The sequence below is a fragment of the Poecilia reticulata genome, chromosome 13 (genome assembly GCF_904066995.2).
Source record: "Poecilia reticulata chromosome 13, P_reticulata-male-v2, whole genome shotgun sequence".
Lineage (NCBI taxonomy): Eukaryota > Metazoa > Chordata > Actinopteri > Cyprinodontiformes > Poeciliidae > Poecilia > Poecilia reticulata.
Window position 1 is genome coordinate 4,699,097 of NC_088842.1, and position 16,860 is coordinate 4,715,956.

At 40.1% G+C, this 16,860-nt stretch overlaps 1 protein-coding gene across 12 annotated transcripts in view; it reads left to right on the plus strand.

Moving 5' to 3' along the window:
• Nucleotides 1-16,860, plus strand: part of robo2 (roundabout, axon guidance receptor, homolog 2 (Drosophila)) — a 525,042-nt gene that overhangs the window by 439,483 nt on the left and 68,699 nt on the right. For all 12 annotated transcript variants that reach the window (XM_008424864.3, XM_008424871.3, XM_008424869.3 and 9 more), the window contains 6 exons: nucleotides 3,892-4,097; nucleotides 5,403-5,484; nucleotides 6,842-7,007; nucleotides 9,811-9,977; nucleotides 11,069-11,190; nucleotides 14,299-14,530. In XM_008424864.3, coding sequence (XP_008423086.1) covers nucleotides 3,892-4,097; nucleotides 5,403-5,484; nucleotides 6,842-7,007; nucleotides 9,811-9,977; nucleotides 11,069-11,190; nucleotides 14,299-14,530 — 975 coding nt within the window. The remainder of the gene's footprint in view (nucleotides 1-3,891; nucleotides 4,098-5,402; nucleotides 5,485-6,841; nucleotides 7,008-9,810; nucleotides 9,978-11,068; nucleotides 11,191-14,298; nucleotides 14,531-16,860) is intronic.

Genomic DNA, 16,860 nt, shown 5'->3' on the forward strand with positions numbered 1-16,860 from the left:
GTGAGTCCCATTTTGTAGCAGCTGGTTCAGTTGAGCTGCCAATCGCTCATGGAGGGCAGTGAGTTTCTTAAGCCAGTAGGCATGGATCATGTCAGGTCCTGGTGCTGTCCAGTTTTTCATACCCGAGACTCTGTCTTGGACATCTGCCACAGTGATGGTTACCGGGGCTTGTTCAGGGAGGTTGCTGTGGTCCTCTCGTAGAGAGGTTAGCCACTGTGCATTGCTGTTGTGGGACGCCTCCCTTTCCCATATGCCTTTCCAGTATTGTTCAGTCTCCAGCTTGGGTGGGTCTGCTCTGTTGTTATTACCCTGCCATTGAGAGTACACTTTAGCTGGTTGGGTGGCGAAGAGCCGGTTAATCCTCCTGGCTTCATTCTCTCTCGTGTATCTCTTTAGGTGGCTGGCCAAGGCTTGGAGCCTTTGTTTGGCAGTTTCGAGTGCTTCAGGTATGGGCATCTGGCTGTACTTCTTGGGTACTTCTTGGGTATATATATATATATATATATATATATATATATATATCAGTGACATGCAGTGAGGTTCATAGCTGGTGAAGCACCGACTTAATTGTAATCGGATTTACAAATCTAGACCCCTGCATGTTATTGTTTACATAAGGAAATTTCGCGCATGCGTACAATGCTGGAGGGCAAAAGGACTATTCTTTAACATGTGATGCTTAGCCGAGCTGCCACTGCAGAATAATTCCGTTATCTCAATCAAACTTAGACATGTAGATTTTATTGGCGACGTACAGACAGGAGGAGCATGCTCTCAGAGTGGCAACCAGTGCAGTTAGCGAGAGGTTGCGCAATCCCAGGTGAGGCTCAGCTCGATGCTGCCTCACCGGCTTCGCTTCTAACCATTTGAATGGGAAAATGCGAAAATTCAGCGATTTTGAAGAAAAATAACATTAGATTTGGTTAAATTAAATGAAAAATAGGTACTTTATAGTACAAACCACAGGGTGAAAATATCTTTATAAAGGATTTTATTATTATAAGACATAATAATAAGATAGTCATTATTTTTCCATGATGACAGGTGAGGCTCTGCCTCACCTGCCTCCCCTGACCGCACGTCACTGATTATATATATATATATATATATATATATATATATATATATATAAAAATGTGTTTTCTTCCGACACATATTGGAGAATGTTAACAGAAGTGAGGGTGAGGCAGGTCTGAGATAAAACGAGAGAAAGGAGGACGGAGTAGAGAAGGGCCAGGGTAAGGTCACGGCCACACCTGCCGCACTCTTTGTGTGATTTACTGCCCTGAGTCCCGCCAGCAGTCTGTCGAGTTCAAGGATATCTGTAATGAGAAATTCCTGATCCAGAGACCCAAGGCCAAGTTGAGCTTTGCCTCCTCCTTTTGTCACCCCTACATGCCATCAGCACCAGAGTCTGAGGGATCACATTTCATGACAGAGCTTGGCTGTCTGTTTTCTGAGATACTTCTGGTTAAAACAATTTAACTCTCTTACCATCTTCGCTCATTTAACACTTACAACAGAGTTGTGAAAGCAACATTCTGGTAAAAAGTGTGAAATGTTTAGCAGAGAAAGGGGAAAAAATGGTTTAGTTATGCATCTTTGTTTCATTAGGGATCTCCCTTGTCTTTGTAGAAATAATTTAAAGTACAAGACAGCCGCCAACTATTGTAATGTGCTTACATTTGCACTGCTGCTTCTGATTCATTTAATTAGATTTGCCCTTAAAACAAATTTCTGAAATTAATGTGGTGCATTTAGCTCGTGGTGGATAATCTATCTCCCTCCTGCACATTTTTTTACCCCTACAATGTCTTGGGTGACCCCAAGCGATGGGCCCCGACTATAACAGCTCAAAACTGAATTACCTTGAATCACTTCCTTTTGTCAGGTGGAAGTGTGAAAGAGAAAATAGGGTTTGGAAGTGCCAGTGTGATAATGTGTTGAAAGGTTACTGAGGTAGACTTGGTAAGTAGCCCCTGCAGGTCCGACATCATTAATCCATACTGTCTAATTAATGTAGGTTCTGTGATGCCACGGGGACTCCACATTATTCAAGTCTAAATTATCAACTGTTTCTGTGCTTTGGTGCAAATTTTGTTGGAGATTGCCTCTATTTCATTGAATGGACCCACAGGCTTTTTTTCTTTTCTTTCTACTACATTTTAGAAAATTAAGGTCCCTGTGTAAATGGAGTTCAAAGTATTAGCTTTCACCTAAAGTGGAAATAGAGCAAAAATTTTAAACAGAGGATGCTACTCATTTTATTTGGTACAGATCCATACAACGACTTGAAAAGATATTTTATTTTAATCTTGTATACTAGATAGACAAAGTAGTTCTTGTCTGTGAAGTGAAAGAAAAATAACTTCTTTATACTTACATATCTTATAAATAAAAATCTGAAATGTACAATTTAGCCCCCTATATATACACACTAAATAAAATCCATTGCAACGCACCAACCCATAGTTCAGGTGAGAATATTAATCGACAGGATAACTGTTAGTGGTGCACAGCAGTGGACACCACTAACTAAAAAGTTAGTTGCACTAACCCAATATCACTAATCATAAACTTTAGTTCAGCTAATGCTAAAGTGCTACAGCAACATAGTGTTTCCCAGAAGCTAGCGATAGCATTAGATTCAGCCATGTTAATACCCAGCATGTCAAAGACACATGGGCTGCAACATAATATATCAGTCTAAACTGCAGCAAATTTGTTTTTACACAACTAACTTGGTTGCACTTCAGAAAGTGAGTCTATGGAACAAGCCTTTTCTTTGAGGTTTTCATTTTATAGTTGTTGAGTATTGCTAACTCTGTTAGAAGAGCATTAGTATAAACATCTAACTACCTGAATACGTAGTTAGGTCAATAACCATAACTTCAACACAGATTTAAAACTTAATTCAATTGAGGGTTTATGAAACGGCCAAGTAAATTGGAGCTACAGAATTTGTATGGAGAAAACAATTTAGGGGAAGCTAACTGCGCTGTTAGCACATTAGCAGATTAGAAGGGCAGAATGGAAGCTACTGTTGAACAATTTTTCAGCAGTATCATTGAACCTTGTAAGAGTTTAGGAGGAGCTTGATCAACGTTTGGCTTCCAGGTGGTTGCAGCATTTGCGTAGGAATGGTGCAAAATCCAATCCTAAATCTGATTTGGAATCTGGGACAAGGCTTTACAATTAAAGTTCACATGGATTCTCAAGCCAATCTGACTGCGATTGAGTAATTTTCCTACTAGTGGTTAAGATTTTCAGTTGAGAGACATAGAATTTAATATTTGCACCTTGAAGAGAAAGATAATTAATGACTGAATTTTTAAATTGTAGACTGTTTAAAACGGTGTATTTTTTAAAAAAACATAACAGTTAAGCCCTACTTTGGGCGACTACAAAAATACTGAGAACATACACTAACGTCTATGGAAGAACATTTAGTATTTAAAACTCACCTTTTCTTGTGTCCGACTTTGCACATGCTGAAGTATTTATCTGACCCATATTGAGTCAATAAGGCGAGGCTAGCCTTACCGCCTAAGTGTACCACAGAGTCTAGGGTAGTGTGTAAAAATAAGATTATCCCAGCAGTAAGTGGAAACGGATGCCATTGTTCTGCCACATCAATGAACTTAGAAAACCTTACTCAACTTTTCTTCCACAATTCTTGGAAATACAGCAATACTCATTGTTTTGTTGCACATTTGCTAAACTTGAAGAAAAACGGTCCGCTTTGTGACAGATAACCAACACGCTTCTCAGTGTGTGTCATGCAACATGCTGTGAATTGGGACATTTTTATAGTTCACATAAAAACCATTCAACCAGTATCAGTAAAGTCATGCCATGTTCTTGTTTTCTTTGTTTTTCTCATTGTCTAAGTTCTCATAGACAGACCCCCACCTATCATCCGCCAAGGCCCGTCCAACCAGACCCTGGGGATGGACAGTGTTGCACTGCTGAAGTGTCAGGCATCTGGAGACCCCATCCCCTCCGTCAGCTGGCTGAAGGACGGGGTCAGTCTACTGGGAAAGGACTCCCGCATGTCGCTTCAGGAGCTGGGCAGCCTGCAAATCAAAAACATCAAGGTAACAGATTCAGTCCTCTCTGCTTTTTCTGGAACATTAAGGGTGCATTCACACAAGCCAACAAGGGTTAGCCAAACTCTTGTCCATTTGCCTCGAAAGTCCGGTTAATTTGGGGACTGGTCAGTCGAACTTTAATGCGGACCAGAAAAGTGAACTCTTTAAAATTTATGCACAAACAGCTTCACCCATTAGTACGTCCATAAGCAGTGCGCTGCTGTGTTATGTCAACGTTCTTCTTCTACTCATGCAGGTTGTTTTGGGATAGCAAACCATTCACATATTATTTCAGTCGCAGTTAATTACTAGTATGAACAAGCACACACAAAAAAATCTTTTTCTGCAAAAAATCTGAATTGTGTATCAAGTGTGAACCGAAGAGAACCGAAGTGTGAACCAAAGAGATTTAGATCTTTATCTGTGGTTTTCCTTCCTCTTTGCAAGTATGCCAGCTGGCGTTAGCTTGTCACATAAAATCCCAATAAAACACATGAAAGCTTGTGCTTGTAGCAGAAATACAATACTGACATTCAAATAATATTCTTTAGTCTTATATCTTAAAAGTTGTCATGATATATTAATATGTTGTGTATGGTTGAGCTTGCAAATTAGATCAAAAAGGTCTGACCTGATGTCCAGATGAATAGCCCGCATTGATTTTGATAGCATCAGTTAGAGGTGTGGAGACCTCGACCAGGCTCAGCTGTGGATGGATGAATGGACTCCAGCTGTTTGAGTGAATATATATTCACTTACTGAAACATACTCACACGTACGCACGAAGCGCATTTTCACGAGATTGAATTTAAGAGGCTCGCAACTTCCTTCACCCACTCAGAGGCCTCAGTGGAATATCCATTATGCTTGACAAAGCTGCAGACCACTGACATGTTATTTAATAAATGGAGGGAAAGCACGGGGACAGAAAAAAACAAAAAACCAACAAACAAGCAAAGTTCCTGAGAGAGATGGAGAGGCATGCCAGCTGTCATCGGTCCAGGAGTTCCAGCAGCCCACCCTAAATTAATTAGCCCAGCTTTGTTGTGGTCAGAGGGGGGAAATGAGTAGGAGGTGGTGGGAAAGTGATGGAAGGGTGGTGAGTGGAAAATGGAATTCATTAGGAAATTAGCGTCAGCAATTTGAAATGACGGTCGGTTTGTCCAGCAGAGGGCTAGCTTCCACAGCCCCGTGGTGTTCCATTGTCTTCAGTGGAAGTGTTACAGCAGGAGACTTTTCAATCTAAATGTGTGTTTGATCTGTGTGCTGATGCTGCCAGTGGTGTTGTTCTGACTCCTGCTTTCATGCCAGCTCTCAGACTCGGGGATCTACACGTGTGTGGCCACCAGCTCAAGCGGGGAAACGTCGTGGAGCGCTTTCTTGGAAGTCAAAGGTGAATCACATCCTCAGTAGTTGTTGTAACTTCTGGTCGGTTCCAGAGTCTTGTAATGTGCTGAATGTATTAGAATAAAATATTTCACATTTCTGTCATCCTGTAATATAATCTCACAGTGAAAAATCTTTGGGTGTTCTCTAAAACTGAGATTTCTTTTTCTTTTTTGAAGACCTTCCAATCGTTCTCACAGTGCGTAATGAGAACTCATTCTGCCATTTTTGATCACAGTTCCTGTTGTTTTTAACTTTTTAACTCTTTGCCATTTCCTAACTTACAATCCCACCTACCTTACCTGATTGATTTGTTCTCTTGTCTCTTCATATTAATATCTAATACAGAAGCAGGATGACATTGATTCTAAATTAAAAATTGAAAATTAAAATTAAAAAGTAAACTTTGTATTTAAAAAATAGGTCCTTGTTGATTTTATAGAATTATCATGGGGTTTCAAACAATCAGAGGTGGGCGATACGGACTTAGAATTTTATCGCAATATTTTGTGGTATTATTGTGAAAATGATCAAGATTATGATTAGACAAAACTATTTATTTTTAAAAAGTGTGATTTTTATCACTGAACTGCACACAGTAATTGTATTTAATCATATTTTGGAATTTACTGATATTTATTGATGCTCTCGTGGAACAAATATTGGAGAAAATAGCATAACTGTCAGTTTTGTTTTTATTTACTATCAATAACTGAAATTTATTGTGACAACAATCAATCAAAATTCTTATCATGATAAATGATAAACCAAATTTTCCCCCACTGAAAAAATTTAACGGTTTGATATTCTTAAGTTTGACAGTGTGAGATACTGCTGCTATAGTATTATAAATATGTATATTAAGGCTTGTAATCGGGCTGCACAGTGGCGCAGTTGGTAGAGCTGTTGCCTTGCAGCAAGAAGGTTCTGGGTTCAATTCCCGGCCCCGGTCTTTCTGCATGGAGTTTGCATGTTCTCCCTGTGTAACCAGACCCTGGGGATGCGTGGGTTCTCTCCGGGTACTCCGGTTTCCTCCCACAGTCCAAAAAAAACATGACTGTCAGGTTAATTGGTCTGTCTAAATTGCCCCTACGTGTGAGTGTGTGTGTGCATGGTTGTTTGTCCTGTGTGTCTCTGTGTTGCCCTGCGACAGACTGGCGACCTGTCCAGGGTGTACCCCGCCTCTCGCCCGGAGCGTTAGCTGGAGATGGGCACCAGCAACCCTCACAACCCCACTGAGGGACAAGGATGTCAAGAAAATGGATGGATGGATGGAAGGCTTGTAATCCATCTTTACCAGGTTGCCAAAAAGTCTGGAGTGTGGTAAAGTTAAACTTCTCCTCCATTTTGTCTCCTCTGAACAGAATCATCGGCAGTGATTGTCACAAAGAGCTATGATGAGATTGAGCTTCCAGGTCCACCGTCTAAACCCCAGGTCACCGACGTTACCAAGAACAGCGTGTCGTTGTTGTGGCAGCCCGGGGTGACCGGAGCCTCTCCTGTCTCTTCCTTTGTCATTGAAGCTTTCAGGTTCGTTTACTATCCAGTACGGAGGTTGATTCTGGGTCAAAACTTTTTCCTTAAGTTTTGACCTAATGCTTATTTTAGTCTGTTCTAATTTCTCTTTAATAACAACAGCATAAACATAGTTTTCAGTATATTAAAAATTTCTAAAAATTTCCCAAAAATTGCCAGCTCAAAAGTATGAAATGGAGTGACTACTTTCTGTAATATGCCTTCCTGTTAATCTGTTAAAAGCTCTCTCTCTCACTCACTCTCTCTTTGTCTCTCTCTCTCTCTGTTTATCTCTTTCTCTGTCTGAATGAACAAGATAGATATAGGCATGTCTTGACATGTCAGAAATCACACTTTCCATTTAAGTCAAGTCAATCTTATTTGTATGTCACATTTCATCAACATGGCAGTTAACGTGCTTTGTGTCATAAAAACATAATACAGTCATCAATTATGAAACAAGCAACAAACATTACATTTTGTCAAATGTTTTCATCAAACATATCAATACCTATCAGATATGTCAATACTCCAGTTTTTATGGGTCGAAAGCAACTTTAAACAAGTGAAGTTTTAGCCTTGATTTAAAGGAACTCGGTGTTTCAGCTGTTTTGCAGTTTTCTGGAAGTTTGTTCCAGATTTGTGGTGCATAGAAGCTGAATGTTGCTTCTCCATGTTTGGTTCTGGTTTTGGGGATGCAGAGCAGAACCAGAACCAGAAGACCAGAGGGGTCTGGAAGGTTGATACAACAACAGCAGATTTTTAATGTATTGTGGTGCTGAGCCGTCCAGTGATTAATAAACTAATATAAATAGTTTAAAGTCTATTCTCTGAGCTACATGGAGCCAGTGGGAGGACTTTATAACTGGGTGATGTTCTCTATCTTCCTGGTTTTAATCAGAACACCAGCAGCAGCAGCGTTCTGGATCAGCTGCAGCTGGAGGATTGATTTTTAGCCAGTTTAGATAACTTTACACATCTCTGTACTTCTACTGTCTTTGTATTCAAGGTTATACTGACATTTTCTCACTTTAAACTCTCACACATACGCTGGCGTACTGTGTGTTTTCTGTAACCGGCGCGGACTCCAGCCCGCTGATGGTTGAGGCTTCATAGTGGAGCATACCAATTCAGTGATTCTTGAGAATAGGGACAAAACAGGTCCTACGGATAAAGCACAAAATTTGAATAAAATATACACAAAATATAATTTTTTCAAATATCTGACTAAACTAACCTGGGTCATGTGAGCACAACAATGTATATTTTAAACATTGTATAGTAGTAGGTGGCTGGTCTCTTTAAAATCCCTTGTCCAGGAGCAGAACTCAATACATTATAATAGTTTAAAACAATTAAAGAAATACTAAAATTATATATTATGACAATTAAGTATAAGTAGTCATATAAATAATTATAAAAGTATCAAGAACTTGAATTAAAAATCATTTTTATATATTTTCCAACTCCATTGAAAGTTGTCCGTAGTTTTTTTCAACACCGTCAGACATAAAAAGAATGTAAAAAAAAAATCAGGCATTATTGGGGGGCATGAGAACTTCTAAGGACCCCATGACCACTTTCTTTCTCTTCCTTTGCTAAGAGGGCTAGTTAGCTCTGGTTAGCATATGTTATTCTTTAGTTTTTTCTTTTGTTTTATTCCTAAGTTGCTTGTCACAACCACGATATGTCAACACCATAACTGTCAATTTACAAAACTTTGATGAAATTTTGTGAAATAAAAACTTAATTTTGGTATATTGTAAAGATTTCATGGACCTGATGAGCTACAATATGGCCTCCTTCAGAATAACATCATATAAATTGACGTAGTTTGGTATTTTGTCAACTCCGTCAGATGTCAACTCCATCAGTTTTTGAGACTTTTTCAGTTAAATTGTTGTCAAATCTCACTTAAATGTGCAATTAATTCATGTTAATGTATTTTACATAAATTGCATTACTTCACATGTATCAAGTTTTTCTTTTTGCTCACTAGTTTGTCACCACCTTCAGTTCTGTGTCAACTCCGTCATGCACTGTCAAATCCAACTGATGGACTTTTTGTTGTTTTTTGTTTTAAATATTTATTTTGTTTCTTGAGAAGCATTTGTCTGTAAAAATGAGTAAAAATATCACTAATAGGGTATTTTAAAAATAATTTTATATTTATTTTTGTCAGATGGTGATGACAAAGTTCTGGGTCAGGTCGATTAAAAATGTAATAAAAAAAAAATGTTGCAACTGGGAGTCTGCACCTTAGCATCTTTATATTTCCAAAACATTATTTGTCATATTTGCATACATAAGGTTGAGAAATAATTTTTAAAAAATTGGGGAAAATTAAAACCTATTTTGTCCCTATTCTCAAGAATCACTGAATTACCTACATTTCTCATGACACACTCTTTAATTTCCTACCATCTGAATAGATACTAGCACGTTTAATAAGCTAGCTGGGCATCTAGCCACATTTCTTCACCACTTGGTGCTACAACACAACTGTTAGTCCTGCACAAAATGACAGTCTGGTTGATTAACATTCTTGCACCGTGTAACTCTTCACCTCATCAGCTTGGTGTTGCCTATGATGTTAACACCGCTTCCAGTTTGCTGTGCGACACTGAGTAAGCATATGCGGTCGTAAAAATGTTCTTTTGTCCAGCAAACATCTGCTTTGAGCCAACACTGAGTCTGCTTGAAGCATGTGGGGAGTTTCAGTCTTTCTTGGGTTTAGTGTCGCATTTACACATCTGGAGTATCATAAGGAAACTGGACTGAAAAACGGTGTGAACGCATCTTTTCTCTTCTCTTACAGTCAGTCTGTGAGCAACAGCTGGCAAACCGTGGCGGACCATGTCAAGACCACCCAGTTCACCGTCAAAGGCCTCCGTCCCAACACCATCTACCTGTTCATGGTCCGAGCCGTCAACGGCCAAGGCTTAAGTGATCCGAGCCCAATGTCTGAACCTGTTAGAACTCAAGGTATTCCACATTAGCATAAAATAATCAGTCTTTATTCATTGAATACTGTAATAGTCACTTTTTAATGTTTTTTTTTTTATGAGTATATATTCTATTTTATTACACGCTGCGGCCTCTGTCTCTTTCTAAAAAGCGATCCTCGTCATCCTCTCTCAGCAACTTTGCGGCAGATAGCCGCGCTGAAGCATTGCAGAAAGTTCCAGGGGTTAAATTCTTCAGTTGAGCTTAGCTCATTAAGGCTACACCCTCCTGTTGTCCTCAGGTCAAAATAACCGAGATTTGTATGTGTTTTCCCTATACACAGAAAATGAGGACAACAGGAGGGTTAAGCAATTATGTAAAATAAGCATGTCTACTTTTGGAAGGCCTAACAGTATTATCTCATTCCACGCTTTGATAATCTTTATAGTGGTGGAAAATGACCATCTCCAAAGCCAGAGAGGATTTGATTACGTCCTGAGCAGACCGCAGTCTTCAGTGTGTAGAAAAAGTTTCCATTTAGAAGAAAAAAAGAAAAACTGGAAAATATAATAAAAGCAGTCTTTACCCACACTCTGTCAAATAAACGCAACAAAACCCCGTAAATCTGATTTTCAGCAAAAACCCTAATATTTTTGAGGTGATATGTGACGACTTGTCTTCTGTGAACTCTTTCTATCCAGGTGGGTGGAGATTAAGCACTGTGTCGCGCTGTCTTTTTTTCTTTTTTCATTTTAAAATACAATTTCCTCCTGTGAGAGTTTTGCTCTGTGTGTCGGTAAATAACTCACACAGTGGGTCGCTTTTTTTTTTCTTTTTTTTTTTTTTACCATTCTCATGATCTCATATAGTAAAATTTTTATTTCTTTTAACATAAAACACATGTGGGGAAGGAAACGAGCTGAAAAAGTGTGTCATACTGTCCATTAATCTTCCATCTAATGTGTCCGAGGGTCACAAATTCTGAGTTCATTCGCCGCTGCGGTTGCTCAGTCAGACCAGAGGACGTGCAGAAAAGTCCCTGATAAACATTTCAAACCCAATTTTTTTCTCCATAGTGATAGAAAGCGCCTTCATTTTTCTCCCTTTTCTGCTCTCATTTTTTTTTCTAGATATAAGCCCTCCAGCCCAGGGAGTGGACCATAGGTATGTGCAGAAAGAGCTCGGAGAGGTCATAGTTCGCCTGCATAATCCTGTTGTCCTGAGTCCCACCACTATTCAGGTCACATGGACAGTAAGTGACTGGTGACTAAATCTGATTTCTTTTTTTTTTCTGACCTGCAACATGTTTTAATGTTTAAACATGAGATGCTATATGTAAAAAAAAAATGAGATTACTGTGAAAGGCCTCAAAAAAATCCTCCTGTTATTTGCGTATATGTTTTTTATGACTGAACAATTGTTAAACTCAAATTTTTTAAGTATATTCTTTTGTAGAAAAACATGTTTAAAACATTAAAACTATTTTTTTTCTTCCATTCCTTCTGAGTATGAAGTCATGATAGAGTTACACAGTGTTAATCTTAGTTATTTTATTTTTTTAATTTCCGTGTTTCCATTTACCACATTTATTTTTATAATTACATTTGCTACTGCTGCAGTGGGAGGAGTTAGCTTAGTCTCTGCAAAAGTAAATGAAAGTTAAGACAAGGAAAAGCTTTTGGTACGGAAGGTGAAAGGTTCCCAAGCCATTTGTAAGAGAAAGAGGCCCACAACATCACAGAACCTCCACCGTACTTAACAACGGATATGGATATAAGTTTGTTTCATGTCAAAACCGCAGAAATTGTTACAGAAACTCAATTTTAGATTTAATTGACCAAATTTTAGAAACCATTAAAGACCAATAAGACCATTTTTTAAGAAATGATAGCGAAAGAGCTAGAGTTTATCAAGCAATATACTATAAATAATATGATAAATGCTTGTGTATTTTTTTAGTTATTCTCTTTTGGGGTGTCGCCAAGATGCAATCAGCAGATCTTATAAGATCTAATGATTATATTGGAGACTTGGTAGACCCAAGTGGTGACTTGGTCTTGTTAAAAATTATATTTATATCTAATGAAATTAGAGTCATCAGTTAATAAGTAGAAATTATGAAAAAGTACAAGCAAACTAAAGTATAATGGAAAGAAATGTCTCATCCACATGTATTTTATCCATTTCACATGTGTTCTTGTCTTCACTCTTTTGACGTGTCACTTAGAGAAACGGGTGTGATGTTATATTTATACTTGATCACTTTGTGCAACTCAAAAGTATAAATTTCAGAAATTGCTTCAGTTTTTCTTTAAAGGGACAACCTTTCTCTTCTGTTTACTTAATGTCCATCCATCCATTTTCCTACACCCTTGTCCCTTAGTGGGGCCGGGAGGGGTGCTGGTACCTATGTCCAGCTAACCTTCCGGGTGAGAGGCGGGGTCACCCTGGACAGGTCGCCAGTCTGTCGTAGAGCAACACAGACACACAGGACAAACAACCATGCACACACACACCTAGGGAGAATTTGGAGAGGCCAATTAACCCGACAGTCATGTTTTTGGACTGTGGGAGGAAACCGGAGTACCCGGAGAAAACCCACGCATACACAGGGAGAACATGCAAACTCCATGCAGAAAGACCGGGGCCGGGAATCGAACCCAGAACCTTCTTGCTGCAAGGCAACGGTTCTACCAACTGCCCCACTGTGCAGCCCAGTTTACTTAATGTCCTGAGATGAAATTTTGGTTTTCTAATTTTTTCAGTCATATTGTGGTTCTGGAGTAAAAGTTGGGTTTATTCTGAAGCTTTCCCCACTACGTTAAAATGTGTGCCGACGGTTTCCTTATCTGCCTTTTATTGTTTCTCCATCTTTAGTTCTGCAGACGCCTGTCATAAAGCCGAGATAGTTGACATTAAAGATCCATCTTTGAAGCTTCTCCTGCAGGCGACAGTTTGTTTTGTTGTGGGGATTTTTTTTTTTTTTGTCAGTCCGTTCCCTCCTGACTACAGCTTTTGAAATATTGTAATTGGCAACTTTAAAGTAACCAAACATCAAATGGCTGTAGAAATGGTTTCTTTAACCACAACCAGCATCAAAGGAAATGTCAGAGACACCTGGATGTTCATCAGTCCTCCATCTTTCCTCCCTAAAACAAAGTCTGCCCTGATAAATTAAAATATCGCTAATGGTTGCGAAATCTGGTTTTGCTGCAGAGGTAATGCGTTTATCTTCCTATATGCAAGGTCTGTCTGTGCTATGTGGGTTTGAGGGAATGAAAAAGAAAAAAGAAGCATCTCCTTCCTGGATTCGAGCGGTTTTTCTATTTTAATTGCTTGGTAATGAGGACATAAATGCCGCTCGGATTCTTAGAGGCTGAGGTGTTCATTCATTTATGTTGAGCACGGCGCCATAAATCACTCAGTTGCAGGTATTTACCTCACATCACTTAGCAGATGGGGTGGCGGTTAGCATTTTTAAACGAACAACATGAGCAGTTTTCCCGCTGACATGTTTATTGACCCCTGCAGTAAGCCTCCCCCCCTCCATTTCCCTCCTCCAGAACTAGCTGCTAATTTAATGCTAAACCCTTTCGCTTTATGATTGTAACGTGAAGCTAACAAACACCAAACCATGGCGGCCTAAATCAATCAGGAGTCCTTTTTTTTCAGTAAGCAGAGATTTCCGCTTTTTGTATTTCCAAATCATCCCATTAATAAGAGTCCAACACCAACAAGGTTGTGGGTGGGAGTTGGGGGGTTGAGATCCATTGTGCTGATTTACTCAGTCTGTGCTGGTGAAAAACAGCTGCTTAATATCCCACTTGAAAGCAGCGCTCACTTCCTCTACTGTTAACAAGCCATTACAGTGAGTTATGTGCTGGCTCCTCCTCTGCATAAATTCAGCTTTTTTTTTTTCTGTTTACCTAAGCGGCCCAAATTTTAAAGGAAAGCCCTGTTTGGGGTTTTTTTCCATCACAGAGATCTCCTCTTAGGTTTTTTTTCTTTTATTTTAAGGGGAAAATGTCTGCTAAAGACACCTCTGCTGTACGTTCCCATGGGAACATGCATTTGTGGCCGCATGACGTTCTTATAGTTGCGAGACGTGCTTTAAGGTGTCACCAGGTTTTATTTATTGTATATACTTCCTTTAAGGTGGAGTTGTTAGCGTGAGGTAGTGTCAGGGTGGGTATAATTGAGCAGAGTGTTGCATGGCTGGTGATAAAAGCCCCATTAAATAAGTAACAGCTCCTAAAGTGCCATGCATGCAGCCTTGTAAAGCATGCTGCAGGAAAACACCACTAAGTCGCCGTCACATGCTTTCTTCCCAACCATAACCTTGGCTTTGTTGCTTCCCCAGGTGGACCGTCAGTCCCAGTTCATCCAGGGTTACCGGGTTCTATACAGGCAGACGTCTGGGCTTCCTTCGCCAGGGGCGTGGCAGACCCAGGACGTGAAGGTGCCCTCGGAGCGCAGCGTCGTCCTGTCGTTGCTGAAGAAGGGCATCGTTTATGAGATCAAGGTCCGGCCGTACTTCAACGAGTTTCAAGGCATAGACAGCGAATCAAAGACGGCGCGGACCACCGAAGAGGGTAAGACTCAAACGAATTGAGTTTATGGAGATTAGCCTCTAGGCTAGTTGAGTGTGTTCTTCTGCTTTTTTTTTTTATCATCATTTCAATGTATATCTTTGTAATATATATCTCTTTTTATATTGTTGACTCATGTTTGGCAGTGCTGCTGCAGTATCCACACACTTACACTGTGATTGGAAACTTCACACACCTCCTGCTACAAAGATGAGCTGTCACCCAGAGCTTAATTTATAGAGACTCTGACAAGGCCGTAGTGCAGCGTGGTAAAAATCACTCACGAGGACACGAGTGCCTTTGTTTGAATGAATTTACTATTTTGACCTTTGCAGGGAGGAAAACTGCATGCATCAATACCACGGCAGCCTTTGGTTTTAATGACTTGAGTTATTTTGTATGGTTGAAGACTTATATAACACATCCTCTCAAAACCAAAAAAAGAAAGATACAAGCGCTTCGATGTGGAGGTGAAGCCTATCTTAACAAAGCATATACAGGCCTGCATGTGTTGGGAGACAGTTCACATCCTGTTGTGTTGACAGGCTCGTTTATTTCCCTTTCGTCAAGGGGGCCGTATCTCCTGTGGCCAGTGTGTGCATGCACTGCTCACACTGACTGGCCACAGGAGTGGAACTGCTACCACACCACATCCCAGCTGTCCCCAACACACATGCACACGCGCGCACACAGACACACACACAGACACACACACACATGCCAGCAGACCTATCTCCGATAGACCTCAGAGGCTACATGTCCCAGCTATTACCTGTGCTGATGGTATCCCCCTCCCCTGTCCTCTGTTCCTAGTCCAGTCTTCCAGAATTCCAGCCGTTTTCCATTTTTGTCGTAACGTTGCTTCTGTTTCTTTTCATAGCTAATACACTGTCAGACACTTTGTTCTGGGCTATTCAGGCTGCCTTGGATGACTAATGGGGGCCAGAAAAAAAATCGAGTTCAAGAGGTGATTAAAACTTAGGGTATCCATTAGCTAACACAATTAGAGAACTCCATCAGAAGGTTAGGGCAACTGAAACTATTCCCTTTAGCCATTGAACCTCATTCTCCATATAAATATTTACATGGTCTTGAAAAATTATTAATAGCATTCTTATACATTTGTACCACAGACCTCTGTGTTTTCACACACCTATCTATAAGGTGACATATGGTTGCTTCAGATGTCACCTAATAGACAGGTGTGTGAAATTGGTTTTCAGTATAAAAATGCCTTTTCTTCGAAGGCCTTAATGGTCTGGAGAACATTAGTTAACAAGAACACATCACAGAAGTGTTTCGGTTATGAAATGTCATCCCAACATCTTAACCAGCTCTATTTAAAGGGCCAGCATTATGTATTTTCCAGTCCCATTTTATAGCTCAATGAGGTTACTATGTTACCTCGTTGAGGTAACATAGTAAAGATGGAGAAACAATAAAAGGCAGATAAGGAAACCGTCGGCACACATTTTAACGTAGTGGGGAAAGCTTCAGAATAAACCCAACTTTTACTCCAGAACCACAATATGACTGAAAAAATTAGAAAACCAAAATTTCATCTCAGGACATTAAGTAAACTGGGCTGCACAGTGGCGCAGTTGGTAGAACCGTTGCCTTGCAGCAAGAAGGTTCTGGGTTCGATTCCCGGCCCCGGTCTTTCTGCATGGAGTTTGCATGTTCTCCCTGTGCATTTGTGGGTTTTCTCTGGGTACTCCGGCTTCCTCCCACAGCCCAAAAACATGACTGTCAGGTTAATTGGTCTGTCTAAATCAGGGGTGTCAAACTCCAGTCCTCGAGGGCCGGTGTCCTGCAACTTTTAGAAGTGCCTCTGCTGCACCACACCTGAATAGAATAATTAAGTAATTAGCAAGGCTCTGGAGAACTGAGGAGGTAATTAAGCCATTTGATTCAGGTGTTTTGTACCTGTGGCACATCTAAAAACTGCAGGACAGCGGCCCTTCAGGACTGGAGTTTGACACCTCTGCTCTAAATTCTCCCTAGGTGTGTAACATAGTAACCTCATTGAGGGATGAGCACAGATTTACGGGGTTACACATGCCATTTTGGATGGAGGTGAGGTGAGGGAGAGGCAGCACCAGGAGTGATTGACCTGTCAGTATTCCGCCACGCCGATCCTTCCCCAACCACCAACCTGACAGCCACTGCGGAAATGAGAAAACATTATTTTTAAAGTGTTATTTCCAGTTGGGCCAACAGTTTTTTCATAACTTGGAAGAAATTTGACTTTGTATTTTGATGCCTTAAAATTGGGCCTCTGTTTCTTTAATAAGCTCTGCTTTTACCATATTATCACAACATCTTATGATGCT